General features: G+C 47.6%; 1 protein-coding gene across 11 annotated transcripts in view; it reads right to left on the bottom strand.

The window, feature by feature from the left end:
• LOC123765279 (voltage-dependent L-type calcium channel subunit beta-2) overlaps positions 1-20,213 on the bottom strand; it is a 272,000-nt gene that overhangs the window by 35,882 nt on the left and 215,905 nt on the right. For 3 of the 11 annotated variants that reach the window (XR_011230250.1, XM_045753820.2, XM_045753819.2), the window contains exon 10: positions 1,434-1,535. The exons of the other annotated variants lie outside the window; for them this stretch is intronic. Coding sequence is in view for 2 of the 3 variants with exons in the window: in XM_045753820.2 (XP_045609776.2) it covers positions 1,444-1,535 (92 nt within the window). In the remaining variant the exon portion in view is untranslated. The remainder of the gene's footprint in view (positions 1-1,433; positions 1,536-20,213) is intronic. 11 annotated transcript variants of the gene reach the window in all.

The raw sequence follows: 20,213 nt of genomic DNA on the forward strand, positions 1-20,213 counted from the left end.
CGACTTACCTGAAGGGCGAGAGCCACCCCAAGCAAGAAAACCCCCTAAAGGAGTAAATCCCGAACATACCAGGGAAGGTAACCTCGACTGTGCAAGGGTAGTACAGTACTTAAGGAGCACCCAGGGGTAGAGAACTCAGAGCACATGCATCAGAATAGGAACTGGTAGTGAAGCAGCCGGCTGACCTTTTTACCTCCCCCCAAAAATGAAGGGAGGAAGTTGGGTGAACTAGCTTGCGCTGGTTTAAAAAATTTCGATCATTTGTTTACATTGTTGGGGGAGTTCTTTTGGTGGTTTTGAGGCAGTGGTCTCGTTTCTAACCAAGAAGTTGTCAGTTTTGTTTCATTGACTTTTTGGGTGCATTCCCTTGGTGGTAGCAGATATGTGCCACTGTTCCCTGCACCGTTCTGAGGGGGCCAGGTTCTGTCTCGGGGGGGTGAAAACATCAACCCCAACAAGTAGAACATCAGAGACAGAAAGCATGACTGCTGATATGTAATAAAACCACAAAGCACCAGAAAAATCACCTGTGCAACATTTAGTTTTTCTTCATACAAAGCAGTAGTAAGCTTCAAGGGAAGGGTCTCTTAGAAGACTTAGCTTTGTTCTTAACTCACAATCAGGAATCCCGGGTTTGATTCCCAGGCAGGACAGAAATGGTTGAGCATGTTTCCTTTCACCTAATTCTATTGTTCACCTAGCAGCTAATTGAATAGGTATCTGAGAGTTAGGCAGCAATTGTGGGGTTGCATCCTTGGGAGTGTCTGTAATTTGACCATGGGGAACCTTGATAACTAAATGTGTGTGTGTAATTACTTAAGTGTAGTTACAGGATGAGAGCTATGCTCATGGTGTCCCATCTTCCCAATACTGTTAAATAACGCTTCGAAACTACTGACGGTTTGTGCTTGTTTTGGGGTGTACTACCTTTCTGGTGTTTTTTGCTTGTGGCCTAGGTTGATCTAATTACCCCAGACTCCCTTGCCTCTACTGTGGGGCCAGATTCTGATCCTGGTGGTGTACTTAAGCTTGGAGCTATCCAGGTAAGTAGCGCAGGGAGTCACCGAAGGGAGCCCTCCCGAAAGGTGGTGAAATCAATATTGTGTCAGTCTTGAATTTCAACATGTCAGATAAAATTAAATAAGCATAACTATTTTATTGTCAGAGGAAATGTAGATACCAACTTGAGTGAATTTTATTGGAGATAATGTCTGAACTCATCCCACTTTCATTTTCTATAACTTCACTATATTTTTCTTCTTAAAAAGTACTATTCCTGAGCAGCCATCTGTCAATTTAATAACACCCCCTTTACAGGCAAAATTTAATCTCTAATAAAGTCTTCTTTCAACTTGGTATTTCTCTACATTGTTGTCAGCACTTGGTACTCTGCTCAACCATCAAGAGGAAAGTGTGAATATAGCGTCACCCACCAGATACTGGTCACCTATACGCCTCGGGAAGTTGGGTCACATCATATGGCGACTGTGGACACTCCTCAGTCCACCTGAGGCTCATTTCTATTTGAGAAGGTCCTGTGATAAGATGAAATGTCCTGGGAAACTCTTTATAATTGTGGCCTTTAAATCATGTATTGTAATTTGCATAAGTGCAAATTATATATACAGTTGACTCCTGATATTACATGTTGTATACTAAACAATTAATTCCAATTGGCAAGAAATACTGAGAGACCATAAATGTATACTCTGAGGAAACATTCGGTACAGTGGAGCCTTTTAAATCCAAATGCTTGAGGCCAAAGGCATTTATTATTTTGAAAAATTTTGTTGCTTGGAATATATCTCCCTTCTCCCCATTCCCCAAGTGGAGTTTCTCTCCCTTCATAATAAATTATTACATTTTTTTGCACACCTGCCAAATCATGAGTGTGTGTGGAAATTAGGCAGAATGACCAACAAAAAGGACAGTAAATCAATTAAAGATACCAGAGTCAATTGGCAGTACAGAACTTTAATAACTATTTAATCCTTAAAAATTTTGGTAATATGGTTAATATATTTTCCTTGTGTGTTTCAACACTAGCATCAACACTTCTATGATTCTTAAAAGTACAAAAACACCAAAATCAACTCTTGCCACTAAAGGACTCATCACTGGAATTAACCAATAAATCTTTCCAATCTAAACACACTTTTCTTTCACTTTTGCCTCATCACCTAAGATGTGAAAACATTGCTCTGTCTAATAATGATATTACAGGAGCAGAATCACTAACAAGGACCATATAATTATTAATGTATTTTGATTACTTTATATCGTGTATCTGATAAATTATTTACAGTATTTATGGAAGCTTTTGTTAATCGATTTTTTCACAGAAATGGTCCACGTCACAATTCTGTTTTTAATTCAGAATTTGGAGTATGGTGTATTGGATTTGAGAGACTCGACTGGACTACACAAATGAAGTGGCCATGCGTCTGTCATAAACTTGCATATAAGATTAAATTACTTATTTAAAAAAAAAACTCAGTGTATACAAGGAAATACATACAGTACAAAGCGACTATGAAAATTCAGTATACTGTATATCATTCTGTACACTTGAGTTTTTTTTTTTTTTTTTTTTTTTATTTCATAAAATTTTGCTTTAAATATTTTTTGGGGGGGAAACCCATTGGCTACCAACTACAGGTACCGTACTAGATACTATAAGCCGTAAACTTCAGTTTGGCCTACCAGTGCCAGAACCTTGCCCTCCCCCTACCCCCATCCTCACAGAGGTGCAGGGAGTAGGTGACACTGCCACCTACCTCACCAGGAAAGAATCCAGAAAAGTCTGAACCAATACAGACTACTACTGGGTTCAAGGAGACTGAAGCTTTAAAACCACCAAATGAACTCCCCCAACAATGTAAACAAATGATTGAATCTCAAAACAAGCAGCTGCTCTATCGCCCTAGCCTCTCCCACATTTTTGGGAGGGAGGGGGGCCGGAGCTCATGCTGACCACTGGCTAATGCTATCAGTTCTGTTGTTGATACATATTGAAAGCAACATCTGCTGTAGGGCTCCTGGGTCATCAGCAGCCATGGTGGTTTCCAGTGCTTAGTGCTGCCTCTGCACTGAACGGTTCTCATCTCTGGTGTGTTTGAGAGCTCATTCTCCTGGAGGTCCGTCCTGACTATGGGGCCCATGCTTTGGGCGAGTCTAGGGTCTTGTTACCCCTCTGTCTAGGCCCCAGGTCATGAACGAGCATTGACTGGCTGAGGTGTATTGGTGGTTCATGTAATTGTACTCACAATGCACCTAGGTCGGCCTTCACAGCCTTGTAATCCAGATTGTGTTGGCTTACTTTTAGGTCCAACATAGCATCTCCAGTGCCTGCATGTCCTCCTCCAGGCCCTGCGAATCCACCTGTGGGTTCTGTGTGGCCTATGTATATTTCCATTCTCATTTTGTATGAGTTTAAGGGTTGTTTGTCAACCTTGTTAAGGGATGATGATCATTCTTTCTGCCTCCACTATGCTGCCTGCTGTGTTGATGACACCTATGAACTCCCAAGTCCTGCTGGGTTTGTTCTCTGTATGTGGCTCTTCTCTCAGACCCTCCTGACAAAGTTCAAGCGTATCGGGCAGCTTCCACCTTGTGTGTTCATTTTGCCCGCCTACAATGGTATAGATTGTATGCCCATTTAGATGCCCTGAAGCTGGTTCATCTTGTGTTTAGGGACCTGGAATTGGAGGTGTTGGTGAACTCCACCTTGGTTTTGTCCACACCTGTTCCTTCTCCTTCGGGTATGGTTCGTCCTGCTTCCGATTCTTTCCCACCTGCTTTTGGCTCCTAAACATCTGAAGGATTCTGGGTCAGAGCAGGATTTAGCTCAGGATGTGTCGGTCATCTCCGGAGATGGCTCCTTCCACTTTGGGCACAGAGGCAGTCAAGTATGTTAGTTCTGCTGAGGTTCTGGGGTTTTCCTTCCAGCTAACCCCTTTTTCAGGGGCTTCTCTCTTGGACTCTACTTATCTGTTCTGGGTGATGGGTGAGGATGCTGGTTCTGCCCGAGTCTCATGATTGATTTCTGAGGTTTTGGTGGAGCCTGATAGGAGGCTTTGGGTTCCCTTAAACCCCAATAAGGCCTACTTCCCAAATGGCATGGGTCTTCTGCTTTGGAGGAGGAGTTCTCATATCCTCCTCCTTTGTATAAGTTTGTTTGAGTGCAGGTCCCCCCAGGGTGCATTTCTGCTAGCTGCTAGGCCCATTAAGGATGTACTTTCCCAGGTTCCCTTCCTCTTGGGTCCCCCCGCTTTGCTGGCTCAGGAGAATCTCTTTCAGTACCTCCTGCGAGACCAGGAGTTTGCCTCTATGATGGACTTTACGTTATTTTAGTTCGAATCGTCTCCTTATTGGATGTGTTAGGAAGGTCCGGAGTCTTCCTGGCTAGTGGGCAATCCCTCTTTTTTTCCTTTGGGGCTTGGCATAGTTTTTATCTCACTTGAGTGGAGTGAGGTGACAATCATATTTCTGGTGTTTTTGGGCGGCCCTTCTTTTGAGCCGATCAAAGGCTGCCTGTTTGCCCAACTCTTTCCTGGAATGTGGGCTTGGTGCAGCTCCATGCCTAAATGCCTTTTGCTGATGGTGGTCATTGTGGTGGAGGACTTTCAGGCTCACTTGCATTTGGCTTCAGTTATGCAGTTTCTAGCCCTCGTGAAACTCCATGCTGACTGGCTCCATGAGAACGTTGAGGCTCTGGGTCTGGAGTGGGTGCTTTGGTCTCCATCGTGGCAGTGTTGGTGGTTTTGCCCATGCTGTATGCACCCATTCTCTGGAAGGCATTGCTGTGCTCTAATCTGCCCACCTTGTGTGTTGACAGGCTGTGTCGGTCCAGTCTTTGGATTCGGCTTGGTCCTTGGTACTCTTGCTCACCTTCCACCTTTTTGCCCCCTCTTCCTGAAGAAGGTTGTTGCCCAGCTTTTGTACTCTGCAGCCACTTCTTCTCAGCCAATTTTGGAATTGTTGTATATGCATGGTTCTCATTCTCATTCCTGGTGATGGTCAGGTAGGGCTGGGGCTTTGCCTGCCATCCCAATACATCTGGGGATCAGACATTGGTTTTGTTGTGGGGCATCAGGCCTACTGGTTCTGGGTTCTTTCTTATAGCTTGAATTTGGTTCCTCATGTTTTCACCAAGTCTTGGGGTTTGTGTCCTGGCCTACCTTTGGGAGCCGGTCGGCCGAGCGGACAGCACGCGGGACTTGTGATCCTGTGGTCCTGGGTTCGATCCTAGGCGCCGGCGAGAAACAATGGGTAGAGTTTCTTTCACCCTATGCTCCTGTTACCTAGCAGTAAAATAGGTACCTGGGTGTTAGTCAGCTGTCACGGGCTGCTTCCTGGGGGTGGAGGCCTGGTCGAGGACCGGGCCGCGGGGACACTAAAAAAAAGCCCCGAAATCATCTCAAGATAACCTCAAGATAACCTTAATGACTGGCTGGTGTGGGTCCCCAGTCTGCATGTCTGCTAGCCAGGGATCTAATTCTTTCTCAGTTTGCCAAGTTTGGGTTCCTGGAGAACCCTGGGGAACTTCTGCCAGCTGAGTCCAAACCTGTCCCAGATTTGGACTTGGCTGGGCCATGTGAGAGTCTCTTTTTAACTTAGCTTTCCGTTCCTCTGGCAGCTTTGCTTCAGCTGCAGCACCACTGCCAGCTGGTATTGAGACAGCCCAAGGTGACTTGGCAGTTGCACGAGGGGTTGTGCAGGAGCCTGAATTTAGCCTATGTGGTTTTTCCACAGGTGAAAAAGGGTGTGGCTTCAGGGGCTGTTCTGGTTTCTCCAGTTTTACCCAATTTGCTGCTACTACAAATATTGGGTTCAATCTCTACTCTTTGCTGGCTGCTGCATCACTGACTGCCTCTGTGGGCTTTATGGAGTTCTGCTCCTCGGTGCCTTTCTCCTCCTCCCTCATTTGATATCTTTACGGATGCTTCAGCACTAGGTTGGGGCTTCATGGCCAGCTTTTGTCAGGCCACTCAAGGTTGTTGTTGCTACCTGTCTGTTAGATACACAGTACAGTGTGGGGTTTGCAGCTGTATGGCAGGTCCTGAGGAGGATTCTCCAGGCTTCATGTTCATGCTGCATTTGGAATATACCCCAGTGGTGGTTCACTGTCTGAGCCAAGGGGGTGAACTCGCTTCAGTCTATTACCCTCTGGAGCAGGACACTGCATGTAGCTCACCTGCTGGCTTCTTGGGATTTGGTACTCCACAGTTTATATTTGGGAAATGTCCAATACTCCTGTGAATGGTCTGTCAGTTTCTTCCTATCTCTGTGGAGTGGGCCATTGATGCCATCTCCTTCTAATAGCTTTTGTGTGATATTTTGGAGCCCTGACATGGATATGTTGGCATCAGTCTGGAATCAGTGCCTTTCTGTTCCCCCAGTTGGGAGGCCATCACTGTGGATACCTTTCAGCTGGTCTGGTCATGGTGGGGGTTTCTCTGTTTTCCCCCTGGTCCAGCTGTTGCTCTGGGTCCTGGCCAGGTTAGAGTCCTTTCAATGTAATGTGGCCCTTCTGGCTCCTTGGTGGTCGGCTCAGCCTTAGTTTCAGGCACTGCTTGCTTGGTGTCTGAACCTAGGAATTTTTCTACAGCTCTGCCTCTTTCAGAGGATTGGCCCAGTGAAGTACCTCACTGGGTTCAACCTCCTCAGTTCTTCGTGTCTGGCATATCTGATGTGTCTTTATCGTCATCTTTATGGTGAGCAGGTGGTTGCCTTCATGGTGTCCCATCTACATTTTTCTCCTCAGACGCAGTACGAGGTGTCTTGGCACTATTTTTGCCACTTTCCCTCCGCTGTTGCTCTTTGGTCTCTGTTTATGTGGTTCTTTCATTTCTTTCTTGGTTGTTTCTTGACTGGCATCTCATGCCAAATGCTAATGTTTCTTATTGTGCGGCACTAGCAGAGCAGCTGCTGTTTGTGTTCAGTGTCGATACTTCCTTGATGCCGTTTCAGAAGTGTCTTGTGCAATGTTTTGACCTCCAGCCTCTTCATGTATCCTCAGTACCCACTTGGTCCTTGAATCGTATTCTCACTTTTCTTTCTTCTCCTCAGTTTACCATGTCCTTTTCAATCTGGGAGTCTTTTTTCTAAGCTTTTTTTTTCTGTTGGCACATGCCTCTGGTTGTAGGGTTGGAGAAGTTCATGCTCTTCTCATGAGACCTGATTTTGTTCCTTTTACCCTGGTTAGTATTATGTTCATCTGCAGCTATCATCTTCTTTTCTGGAGATAAATGAGTCGGTGGGTTTCTTGAGGGGGTCCCATGGTTCTTAGTTGGTTGTGCTGGGAGTACATCATGTGCTGTGTTCACTGGTGGCATTCTGCCACTATCTTCATACCACCAATTATGCCTCTGTGGGGGCTTTTTGGTTAGATCTGGTTTCCTTGGTTCCTCCTCTTTGTTGAATCCCTGTTTTTTGTATCAGCAACTTGTTAGCATCAAGGATAGAAACCCAGCATTGATATAATGAAACTCCTCTTTCTGGGTGAGCCCCAGTGGTTTCCTGATACCTACCCCCCGTCCCTCCCTTCCAGGTCATTGTTTGGGGTTTTTCATTTAAAAATCTGCTCCATAACTGATGGCATTAGCCAGTGGACGGTGAGAGCCCCTCCCCTCTAACTAGTGGTAGGGGTGGGGTGAACAAGTGCACACTTGTTTCAAGAGATTCAATCATTTGTTTACAGAGTTGGGGAAGTTCATTTGGCAGTTTTGAGACTTCAGTCTCTTTGAACCCAACAGTGGTCTGTATTGGTTCGCTGACTTTTCTGTATGCTTTTTCGGTGGAGTGGCGGAGTGTCAACTACTCCCTGTACCTCTGTGAGGGAGGGGTCAGATTCTGGCATTGGTTGCGGTAAGTCAAAATGAACTCCAAGGCTGATGTGACCTAGTAGATGTGAACTATCTTAGCAAGATAGCTTCAGGAAGCCAACAGGACTCGCCCAGAAAGAAGTGTTTCATTACAGTCAACGCTGACTTTTCTTTTAGTGAAAACAGTACATGTATTTAATTAATAATATTTTAACACACAAATAACTACAAAAACATCTTGTATTACATTTGCATAAATAAAAATTAAGCAGTGAATGTAATGAAATGTCTCCAAATGCAGTCTTCCAAACCTAGATACCACATCAGGCTCTTATCAAATCACAAATGCCTACCAGAAACCAGTACCAAAATCTGGGCCCCCCTCCTCAATAAAGTCGAGGGAAGCCTGGGCTCTAATCCACCACAACAACCAATGGGAAAAAAACAGTAGGATGTAATGAAATGCTTGTTTCTGGATGAGCCCTGGTGGCTCCCTGAAGCTATCTCACTGAGATTGATCCCAACTACTAGGTCACAGCCATGGAGTTCTATTTGGCCTCACATCTCATAGAGATGTTAAGCGAGATATTCTGCCACTCCACTGGGAAAGCATCGAGAGAGCCAACAAAGCATTACAGACCATTTCTGGGGTTCAAAAGAATTAAAGCCTCAAACTGCCCAAAAAATACCCCCAAATAATGCAATTGAATCTCTCTAAACTAGCTCAAACTAGTTAGTACCAACAAATGATCTTGGTATGGAAGTGAAGGTGAGACAACTGGCTGAGAGACATGGCCTGAGCCATAATGAGGTTTTTGGAAATTGACCAAATACTGGGCTGCCAAGACCTGTTAGACCTCTTAAACCTTCATGCCCGAAAAACAGCCCAGGACATCTTGAAAAAGACAGCCACAAGTGCATCATATTTTGGCACGTTGTGGGCACAAGGGTATACTACAGGCTGGCTAGATTTAATAATGCTGAGGACAACCTGAAAAAAGTGAGCCTTGGAACAGGGTTTGAAGGAGACCGGATCAACCCACAAAACCACCACATTTCTTGCCACTACTGTCAAGAAAGAGGCGGTCTCCAGAGAAGGCTCTGTCAAGCCCAAACCAGAAAACCAGGACACAAATGCTTCAGTTTGGATCAAGGAAGGTGGAAAAGTGGCTGGGTGCACCACACCAGCATGGTCTGAAACAGAAGAGGGGTGAAAAGGAGGAGCAAACTGAGAACACATCTGCACAACAAATGCTCCACCTCTTCAGCAACAAAGAGTAGAGGTTCCAACTCAAGGGCATCCAAGCCAGCCAGACCATGACCGCTGCCTGATAAACCACTCCCCTCACAGATGGTCCAGTTAAAAACTTTGTCAATGATAATACACATTGCAGATTTGGGGGTGAAAACAATCAAACTCAACAAGCAAAATGGCAAAGAGAGAGAGGATGACTATCAGCATGTAACAGAACCAAAGAGGACCCAGAAAAACCACATACTGCAGCAGCAAGCATGGGAAGAAGGTCCACAACATTTCCAGAATCACACATGGCCTGTTTTAAAACATCAGTACCAACTAGGGTGACCAAATGGGAGGCTGGGGAACATCGATTAAACTCATGTCAACCTCTAACCTAGGAACATGTGGTGAAGGGATGTGTAAGCTGCCATCAGAGCAAGAGCCGACTACGAACTTACTGTGGGGCCCCCAAACCGAAATAAACCCCCAATCCACCTCAACCTCTGGAATTCTCACAGGAGCTGAAATTCTTCACCTGGTGTGAAGCCCCTTGAATGGAGGAAACCCCCAAATGGCAGACTCAAACGTTAGTAGGAAAGAAAACCTTGAAAGGCAGGGGTAATAACAGTGACAACTTGAGATGGGAACTCTAGCTACAAGCAGTCAAGGTCAATAAGACTAAGACTTAAACAGTGTTTAGAAAAAAATATCTGTGAAGCACGAAAATGAATAGAATCATGAAGAGGCCCCTGCAGAACAAAATTCAAAATGAATGCTAATACTTAACTGAAAACAAAGCTGGGAAGAGCAGCGAGGGCACTTGGATCTGTTTTCTCATCCACAGAAGGTGCATATCTAATAGGGGCAGCCAGTTGAGGGCCTGGGTTGCTATTTGGTGGTGTTTTAGTAACTAATAGTTGGGTCTGGATAATGAGTGTGTACCTAGTTTGTGTCAGGGTTACCAAGATTTCATGTGGTTGCTTCTTTTGGGGGTACAATACCTCTCTGCTGGTTTTACCTTTTGACCTAGGTTGATTTGGTATCCCCAGAATCTCCGGTAGGTGCTTGTGACTCGGAGCCTGGGGGGCATGCTTAAGCTTAGAGCTAACCAGGTTAGTAGGTCACAAAAACTACCAAATGAACCCACCAGGAGGTGTTTCATAAAATTTATTGTTGGATTGTTGCAGTTTACTTTTCTGGTGAATTTTTCACACTGATTGCTGTGGTAACCTAGAACCCCTTAGACTTCCCTTGTCTCTATTGAAGGGGCCAAATTTTAGTAATGGTTGCCAGTAAGCACTCATAATTTTGGTTAGTGGATTCCAGGTGGGAAGCCCTCCCAGAAACACATACAGTATCTAGGAAAATAATTGTGCATAGACTATTTTTCGAAGGCAGCTGTATGATTGATAAATGATAACCTTGCCAAAGTCAAAATTTAAAAAATCACAATTTTGTTTCAATTATGCTCAATGGGTTTCCCAAGGCACTAACTCCTTTTTATAATATTCCTATTAAAAAAAAACTGATACAAATACATTCTAAGCAATATTAAAGGAGATACCTTTCATAAGCACCATTTCCCAAGCTTTATGATAACATTGCAAACCCCGTAACTCCAATTTCAACCCGTCATATGATGATAATTGTAATAATAATAATAATCATTGTGTTAGGGACAGGCAGCCAGTGTGTATATATACATGTTAGGCTTATATCAAGGTCCCCTTTCCCCTAAGGTCGACACTTACTGACCCTCCCAAGGATACAATCCCACAACAAGCTGACTTATTTATGACCTGGTTACCTATTTACTGCTAGGTGAACGCTTAACCATTTGTGTCCTGCCCAAAATTTAAACCTTGAATTCCTGATTGAGAGTCGAGAACAAACCCAACTATACTACTGGAATGGATATCTACCAGGAGAACCTAACTGCAGCGAGTTTTCACTCTCATCTGTGTTTCTAATGTCCTAGCCCAAATTCAAGCCCATCCATGTGACATTTTCCAAACGGGTCCTTAGCGTTCACGCAGCCCAAACTGTTTCGTTTGGACGGGATTTTATATTTAATAATTTTATTAAAGCAGTAAATCCAGCACTGAATGTAGTGAAATGACATTCTGGTGGGTCCCTCTGTATCTTCTCTAGCTACCCACCTGGGGTAGCAACCGCTTGGACAACATTAGCAACCCTGATTCGAACAGTGTACACACTCGCTAGGTTAAATCACTAGTTAGCTATACTGTATTCTCTTGCCACTAGATGGCTGGTCAGGTGACCAACTGTTCCTGGGTAGCTATTCCTGTAATGTATGCACTGTCCAAAGCATCAAATAATAGAGTACTGGGAAGACATGAAACCATTAGCATAGCTCTCATTCTGTAATTACATTTAGGTAAGTAGGTAATAACAAGACTCCCTGACTACTATGGGAAGAAGACAAGGGCGAGAATGGGCAGATACAGAGGAGACCCACAGGAAAGAGACATCTCATTACATTCACCACTGGATTTCTGAGAGGGTATCTCTCCATCTCCCCAAGATAACTCACCATGGAAAGAAAACAAAAAAAACCAGCGTTGAATGTAATGAAACGCCATTTTCTGGGTGAGCCCCGGAGGCTCCCTGGAGCTTATCGGGCTAATGTGTGTTATGTTAGACCGGGACATTAGCTAAGGAGTTCAGACCTACCAGGGACCAGCGCCAGAACCTGGCCCCTTCAGAGAGGTTTCAGGGAGCAATGGCCCTGGAAAACCCCATATGGTTGGGGGTTTTCCTTATCTGCCATCGACCGGGGTTAGGCACCCAGAAAGGTAGGCGTAACAAAACAAACCCCACATGGTAAGAAACTACAACAAAAACCGAACAGAGAGGTAGAAAACTCCCTACAATCCCAAGGAAACAAGCAAACAAGCAAACATCACACTTTACTGCCGCGCCGATCGTCCGCGCAGCCCTCCCCACCCCGGGAGGGGGAGGGGGGAGCCCCGGACCTACCGCGCCGGCTGCCAAGCTCCAGTTCGGAAGCTAAGCGTCAACCAACGCGAAAAAACCGCCGACCGGTGGGAGGGAGGGTTTCCAGGGAGCCTCCGGGGCTCACCCAGAAAATGGCGTTTCATTACATTCAACGCTGGTTTTCTGTGGGGAGCCCCTACGGCTCCCTGGAGCTTCATACCCAAAGAGAAGGAAAAGAAAGGGCTAACCCGGGAGGCGGCCGCCACAAACTCTGCAACGCAAAGCCAAGACAACCGGTCGCAAACCTGCGACCCAAGGCAACAAGAACGCCCAAGAACAGACGCACATATGGATGGGCGGCCAAAAACCTGTGCGACCCACAATTTCCTGCGCCCGAAACGTCACCAACACAGCAGCAATTGCTGCAAACGTCTGAACAGCACGGGCGCAAAGACAGACCGCAGTAAGAAGGAAAACACTGCGGACGACCCGGGAAACCCGAGCCCTGAAAACAGGGAACGAAGGAACCGGATCAACCACAGCGCATCCCCAGGCACGGCACGCCGGCAACAGCAAAAAGCACAACTGGACAACACAGGACGCACCCCCCGGCCAAACCAAACAAGTACCAATACCCCAAGAACCCCTCCGGAAAGCAGCCGTCTCGACCGTCGCCAGGACAGAGAAAGGCTGCACACCAATAAAGCTACCACCACTGAGGGGAAGAGAAGAAGGCACCCTGAACAAGGACCAGGATGGCTCAGGCGACTCATGAGCAGGCCGGAGGGGAAACAAAACGCGAGAAGACGTAAGAACCGTCATACAGTCTCCAAGACGAAGCTCGCAGGTGGGACACCGTCAACAAAGCTACCTGAACACCATAGAGATGGCGATACCTGCGTCAAAATACCAGACGCGAAGAGCCAAAGAGAAGGCCGAACCAGTCACGGACAGGACCGATTCGGCCTGCTGAAAGAGGCGAAGCCTCAGGAAAAACGCCCCGGGTACGGACACCTATCAAGCAGCGTCTGAAAAGAAGGCCGGGCCGGCCACAGTGGAACCATAAGGACTGTTCTCGTGGGAATGGGCTGCAACTGAGCCAGAACCCGAAGCAACAGCTGGACCGGGAGAAGAGGTACAGGTACCCCCCACCTCGACCAGGCCTGCCGAAAGCCTCCACCGTGAAGTCCTCGCAGGTGGGAAGGGCGCCACAAAACGGGCGACGCCTAGACCACGCCGACCCGAAGACGTCCATGGCCAGGAGTCCATAAGCCCAACAGAGCCAACAAAACGAATCGGCGACGACTGGCCAACCCACGAAGAGGAATGAACCGAGACAGCTGTCCACCAGGACGCAGGACACACCCCGGACACGAACCACACGGTTAACCAAACCCCCTGTGGTTCCGGCAAGAACCACCAGAGAACAGTCCAAACAGAGCTGAATGGTAGAGTACCTAGTGACCCAAACCCTCCGAAGCGCAAACCAGACAGCCATGAACACCTGAACCGGGCTGTGAGCCCGACGGACAGACAGACTCCATCAACCTCGGCCGACCTGGTGAGCACTGGTCACAAAGCCCCAGCCGAGAGACGACCCGTCCGTGAACACATCGAGCGAAGGCTCGGGGAGCCGCCAAGGCACGGAACCCCGAAAACCCCAAAGAGGAAGCTGGTGACGCAGCACCAACACCAGATCCCCAGAGGAACCCAAGGAATGCAAGAGGCGGAAGTGGAGTCTCCGTAGGAACCAACCGACGCCGGAGCCAAACCCGACTCCGCGGGCAGACAAGCACGCCAAAGCGCAAACTCCCGCACAACCGCCCAAGCAACCGCTGAGCAACCCGGGACCCCCTCCTGAACAGCCAAAGGCGGGACCACAGCCACAGTAACACTTCTGGAGGGAAGACAACGAGGGGCCCAAGAGCCTGAAACAAGGCCCAGGTCCGAACCCGGGACGGAAACAGAAGGTAAAACCTCCAGATCACCAGGAAACCAAACCCAGCGATCTGGAAAGAACCATCCCCTGGCGAGCAGACAAGCGGACTGACTGGGAGCCCACTCCAGCCAGTCGTCGAGGTAGGCCAGACACCGAATCTCAGACACAGACAGGGCACTAAGATCCGGGAAAGATGCAAAGAGTATACAAAGTGCCCTTCACAAAATAGGGAATGCAATAAAAACAGCAAACCTGAAGCCCCACCACCAAAGCATTGTATGACAATCATAAGAAGACATATTATGACACATGACAATCATTATATGACAATATGACAATTATAATCAAAGCATTATATGACAAAGAGTGCTGGGAAGACGGGACACCACGAGAGTAGCTCTCATCCTGTAACTACACTTAGGTAAGTACACATAGGTAATTACCAACCGTGCTAGCCCCAGAAAAACTGGAGAGGAACGTGCCAAGAAGTGACCTGGAGGTCCAGGTCCACCATCCATGCACCCGGCCCTAACAGAATCCGAACAGGAGACAACAGTCCTCCGAGCAGGGCAGAGGATCCAGGGCGCAGACGGAAGTAGTCCAGAAGAACTGCAGACTGGAAAAGATCATGACTGCAAAGAGCAGACGGGAAAAGCTCATGACTGCAAAGAGCAGACGGGAAGCCCAGAAGGATGGGGCGGATCGACCACGCCCCACGCACCCACGAAGAGGAAATGACGAAGCGCAGGGAAGAAGCCCACCCCGCCAGCTCTGAACCCCCCCCAAGGGGGAGAAGCCGTCCTCCTACGCCAGCAGAGGCCGGAAGACAACCCAAAGCGCCCACCAACAGCGGGACCAAGCGAGAGGCAACAGAGCAAGCTGCTCCCCCAGCGCCCAGTCAACAGAGAAGGGAACAGAACCCCTTCCGAAAGAAAAAGTACACTGCCGAAGTCATGAGGAGAGACTACGGGAATGAAACCACACTTCGCTGGAAGAGGAAGTGAGGGGAGACCTGATCACCACATACAAGATACCCAAGGGAATCGACAGGGTTGAAAAGGACAGGATATGTAACACAAGGGGCACACGCACTAGGGGACACAGGTGGAAACTGAGTACCCAAAAGAGCCACAGATAGAATTAGTTTTTTTTTTTTTTTTTTTTTTTTTGAGTGTCGGAATGGGAACGGGAAAGCACTAAGAAGTAATGTGGCGACTCCTCACACAAGTAACGAGGCTGACCCCCATACAATGTCACATGTAGACATGACAGAGCCCAAGAGGCACAGGAACCGATACACCTGTTGACGGACGGTTGAGAGGCAGGACCAAGGAGCCAGAGCTCAACCCCCACAAGCACAACTAGGTGAGGACATATATTGTAAAAGCACAAGCCGCCGACTAGTGGCAAAGAGCACTACGCCGGCCAGGCAAAGAAGGCACAAAACTGCATCAAAAGGCCCACCTCGACAGCAAAACCACAAAGTCCCAGCACAACCACAACATGTGCCAAGACCCAAAAAGCTCAGTCTGCAAGCCAGGAAGACCCCGGAACCCCAAAAGGCAGAACCGGGTCACACGAGGAAACAAAGTCCCCTGAACCCACAAAAGGGGGCCCAAGAGGAAGAAACCTCCAGAACGAAACCAAGGAACCCAAAGGAACCCAGAATCGAACCAGGGGGAGCCCAAACCACCACATTTGCCGGCGGAGAACACCACTAAAAGGCAAAGCACAGACCCCAGCAGAACGCCCTGGGAAAACGGTCCCAACAGACCGAAAACCGAGGGGCAAGGTGTGGGAGCAAGCATACCAGCCAGGGGCACTGAGCCTAAACCCAGAGGCTCAGACCCAAAATCAACACCCAAACGTTCCCAGAGGAACAGGCAACGGCAAGAAAACACCAGAAAACAAAGAAACGACAACAGGAGAACAAAAACCCTGCAAATTTTTTGAAAACTCACCAGAGACGCTCGCTCGCACACCCAGACGCATGTAAACAAACCGCAACGCCGCCCTGGTGGCCACGCCGGGAAACCGGCAGACGAAAATGGCCGCCAGAAGGGGCTGTGACTGACGCTTAATACACAAAAACACGCCAGCAAATGTGGGAAGCTAGCAGACTGGAAGGGCGAAAAAACGACGCCCAACAGCAGAAAAACCCCTGAAGGGGCAAAACCGCCCCAGAACTGCTAGTAGGCATCCCCCACAGCCCCGGGAACCAACAACAGAGGCCCCGGGGCAGAGCCGGCCTCCAAGCCCTCCGCCCTGAAAGAAAAGCAAGAGCCCATGGGAAAGGCAACAAGAAAGGGCCGCTGGTAAGACCCAGAAGCCTTGGCAGGAGGCACAGGCTCAAACCTCCGTCCCCAACCCGAACGGGGCATCCCCCGAAAACCGCCCGAGTCTCTGCCGCAACTGAACCCCGCCCCGACCCAGAAACACGCAGACGGTCCGGAGCCGGGAACATGGAGAGAAAGGGGCGAGCAGCACCTAACCAAACGGGGCGGCCACGGGGCATTCGAGTGGGAAACCAACCTAGCATGTTGCAGCAACCTAACCTAGCTTGCAACACGGATGCCGCCTGTACTCTGAACAGTAATAACATCAGGAGAGTACTGGAGAACAAGCAGAGAATCACTCGCAAGACTCCGGGTCAAGGTGTCAGTGACCCAACAGGCAGCATGACGGAGGTAAAAATGGCGACTGTCACCCGGAGACAAGGGAACAGCAACCAACGATCCCGTACAAGACGGGTTGGAACCCGGAAGACACAGTCAATGGTCCCCCGAGCCCAGACAGGGGTTTCCAGGGCCCGTAGGGTAACAACTACGGGAAGCCCGGGCAAGGTGTTGCTAACCGGTTAAGAAACCCAAACATAACAAGAGGGTAGATTATAGCACTGAAAACCCCCGAGACGTGTACAAGCACGGGGGCCTAGCAGAGGGCCGCCAAACACTACCAGTGGAACTATAACCACCTTAGGCAGACCCCCACCAGGCAAGAATATGAAAAACAAAAGAAAAACCCCGCAAAAGTACACCGTCTCCAGAGGCAACAGAAACCGGCCGCCGCTTAGGTGGCAGGCTGCGCAACACCTTGACGCCCTAACCAGCCCAATACCAATCCCTACCCAGGGCCAAACAAGGGCCCCAAGCCCCAGCTGGCCCCAAGGGCGAGGCAAATGCCGAGCAGCAAGAACCTCTACGGGAATGGTTCCCGAACGCCCCAGGGAAGATAACCCTGTAACGCAAGGGCAGTACTCACAGGGCGCTTAGGGAAGTCAGCCACTAAGCACATGCAGCCCCGGCACTGATGAAGTACTCCTGGCCACCGCACACCACAACACACGGCAGTGAACGCCACACAAGGCAAACACCGCCTAGGAAACTGAGGCCAGAGAAGCGTCAATCCCGGTTGACATTAGCGAACGAACTGGAGCTTGGCAGCCGGCGCGGTAGGTCCGGGGCTCCCCCCTCCCCCTCCCGGGGTGGGGAGGGCTGCGCGGACGATCGGCGCGGCAGTAAAGTGTGATGTTTGCTTGTTTGCTTGTTTCCTTGGGATTGTAGGGAGTTTTCTACCTCTCTGTTCGGTTTTTGTTGTAGTTTCTTACCATGTGGGGTTTGTTTTGTTACGCCTACCTTTCTGGGTGCCTAACCCCGGTCGATGGCAGATAAGGAAAACCCCCAACCATATGGGGTTTTCCAGGGCCATTGCTCCCTGAAACCTCTCTGAAGGGGCCAGGTTCTGGCGCTGGTCCCTGGTAGGTCTGAACTCCTTAGCTAATGTCCCGGTCTAACATAACACACATTAGCCCGATAAGCTCCAGGGAGCCGTAGGGGCTCCCCACAGAAAAGCAGACTGGTGTGAAGGGAGCAGATGAGCTAGAAAGCACAAACCTTAAAAACCACCCAGGCCCAAGAAGCTAAGGAAGTGGACTATACCATAAGTAGCAGACAGAACTGGCCAGCTAAGAGAAAGAAACCAGACTATACCACTCAGCATACCAGCAAGAAACCAGGGCATGGAAACGAGTGCCCACCCAAACACCCCAAGTGGAATACAAGGAATGGAGCACCATCCAACTGGGAAGAATGATGGAGTAAAACACCCAACTAGCACAACCAAGCCCCATCACCAAGGCCTTAAGCAACCCCAATGTAAGGCTCCAGCTGCAAAGTGGAAGCTGACAGAAGACCACCAAGATCATAGTCAGGAAAGACTGGATGGTAGACTTGTTAAATATGGGCAAACCTAGGGAACCTACAGGCCCAACAGAATTGTGCTCAATGGAGGCCCACAAAAACAGAACACCCAAGATTAACAGAGCCCAAGGGAATGAACCAAAGATCCAAGATCCTCAGGTTCCCATAGCCCCAAATGCCTGACTGAGGAGGAGGGGTCCTGGGACAGAGCCAAGAACCCCACCAGAGGCAGAAAAGAGGCACCCACAAAGATGCCACCTTGAACAATTAACAATAGCCCAAAACAGAGATCACAGGCTCAACTATTTTTGCCTTAGACCAAGACAGGGCAACTCCCCGATGATCCCTGAAAAACTCCAATGAAAAAACAACTCCAGGAAATCAAACTGTCCAAAAAACTGCACCGGAGAAGGTATGAACTGGCCAAGAACACCCAAATAGGGCCCAGCCCTAGCAAAAGAAATACAGTATCCACTTGATTTATGGGCGTCTGATTTACCATTCTGCAGGTTCTAATGACCAAATTTAAGATTGAAAACTAGAGTCTTATTTACAGAGTCATTGGCCATTAAATCTGGAATATGGTAATGAGTTTATGGAGTCTGGTGCTCATTAAACTGGAAGCTGCTATTAGCTTTGTGACAACTTTGCCCTTGCTAGGTCAACAGTTATGATTTTTCCTTTGCAGATTTCTGTCTGTTATGCACCAGCTAGTCAGAGCCAGTCAGGCATTTACAGTCAGTGAGGCATTCACAGTTAGTTGCAATCAGTCACAGGCAGCCACTTTTTAGTAATTTTTACATAATTATTTCAATGACTTTGAATGGTTTTTATATCTAGTTTTTTGCAGTAATATATAGTAACAGTATAACAGAATGTAGTAACATCAATAACATGTAATTTGAGGAATTTATATAATTGTGTGGAACATAGCTATGCTAAAAAACATGGTTCTTGTATTTAGTAACAGTTATATTATATTCTTAGCTAAACACATTTTTGCTGTTATTACACTATATACACACACACTTTATATACATCTATATTTTTATAAACCATGATGAACCACTTAAGTAATTCTGGTGTGTGTGGTAAGAATATCTTAGCACAGTAGAGAGCAAGACACTAAATCCAGCTGACTCAAGCAGCCAACATCATCTGATGCAGCAAAATTCCCAGAAATATACTATGCACGTCATTATTATTACTTCAAACACTGATATTATCATCAGATTCCTGTCACTAAATCATGAATATGAATAATTGTCCACAAGATTATTTTCTAAAGGAACATGAGGTCAGTTTGCACGATGTGTAGATTCGCAAATCTCGGCTGTGTGCTGTGAATGTCTGCCTCCTGCTGTGAACATCCTAACTAGCAGTGTTCACTGATATCTTAACCTTGTACATAATTTTTAATACAGCCAGGATCATCTGTGACACTAACATAGCAAAATAAATGCAGTTACCAGTACTTATTTTATTCATCATTATTAAGTGGTGTTGTGAGCTCCAGCTGTATGTGCCAGCCTTGGTTGCTCTGGCAGTACAGAGGCTCTCACAGCCAGCAGGGATGCAAACTTTTTGTTTTCAAGATGGCATCTGTTTATTAGAGTCCTGAGAAACAGGATGCGAGCCCCATGTACCTGCAGGAGTTTTGACTCGTTCCCTATACCTAAAAGCGCCTCAAGGTGCTATGTGCACCCTGGTGGAGCACCTTAAGGCACTATGTGCAGTGCAGTGGTTAAGTGAACAGTCACAGATGACCTCTTGCCTATGTGTAACAGCAAATAAACCAGCCTTAAACCAGCAAATAGTAAAATTAGGAAAGAAAACATCTTAGATCTTAGTTTTACAATGATGAACTGATTAGGGACAATGTTTACAAATATTATATAGAGTACATGTTACTCAGATCACAACCTAATTAAGGTTCAGACATACATGGGCAATAGATCTGTGCAGCCAGTCTCAAATCCAAAAGGAGGAGAATTCGGCAAATTCAATTTCAGTAACAGATTAATGGGAACAAATAAACCAAGCCCTCACAT

The sequence above is a fragment of the Procambarus clarkii genome, chromosome 33, assembly GCF_040958095.1.
Source record: "Procambarus clarkii isolate CNS0578487 chromosome 33, FALCON_Pclarkii_2.0, whole genome shotgun sequence".
Taxonomy (NCBI): domain Eukaryota; kingdom Metazoa; phylum Arthropoda; class Malacostraca; order Decapoda; family Cambaridae; genus Procambarus; species Procambarus clarkii.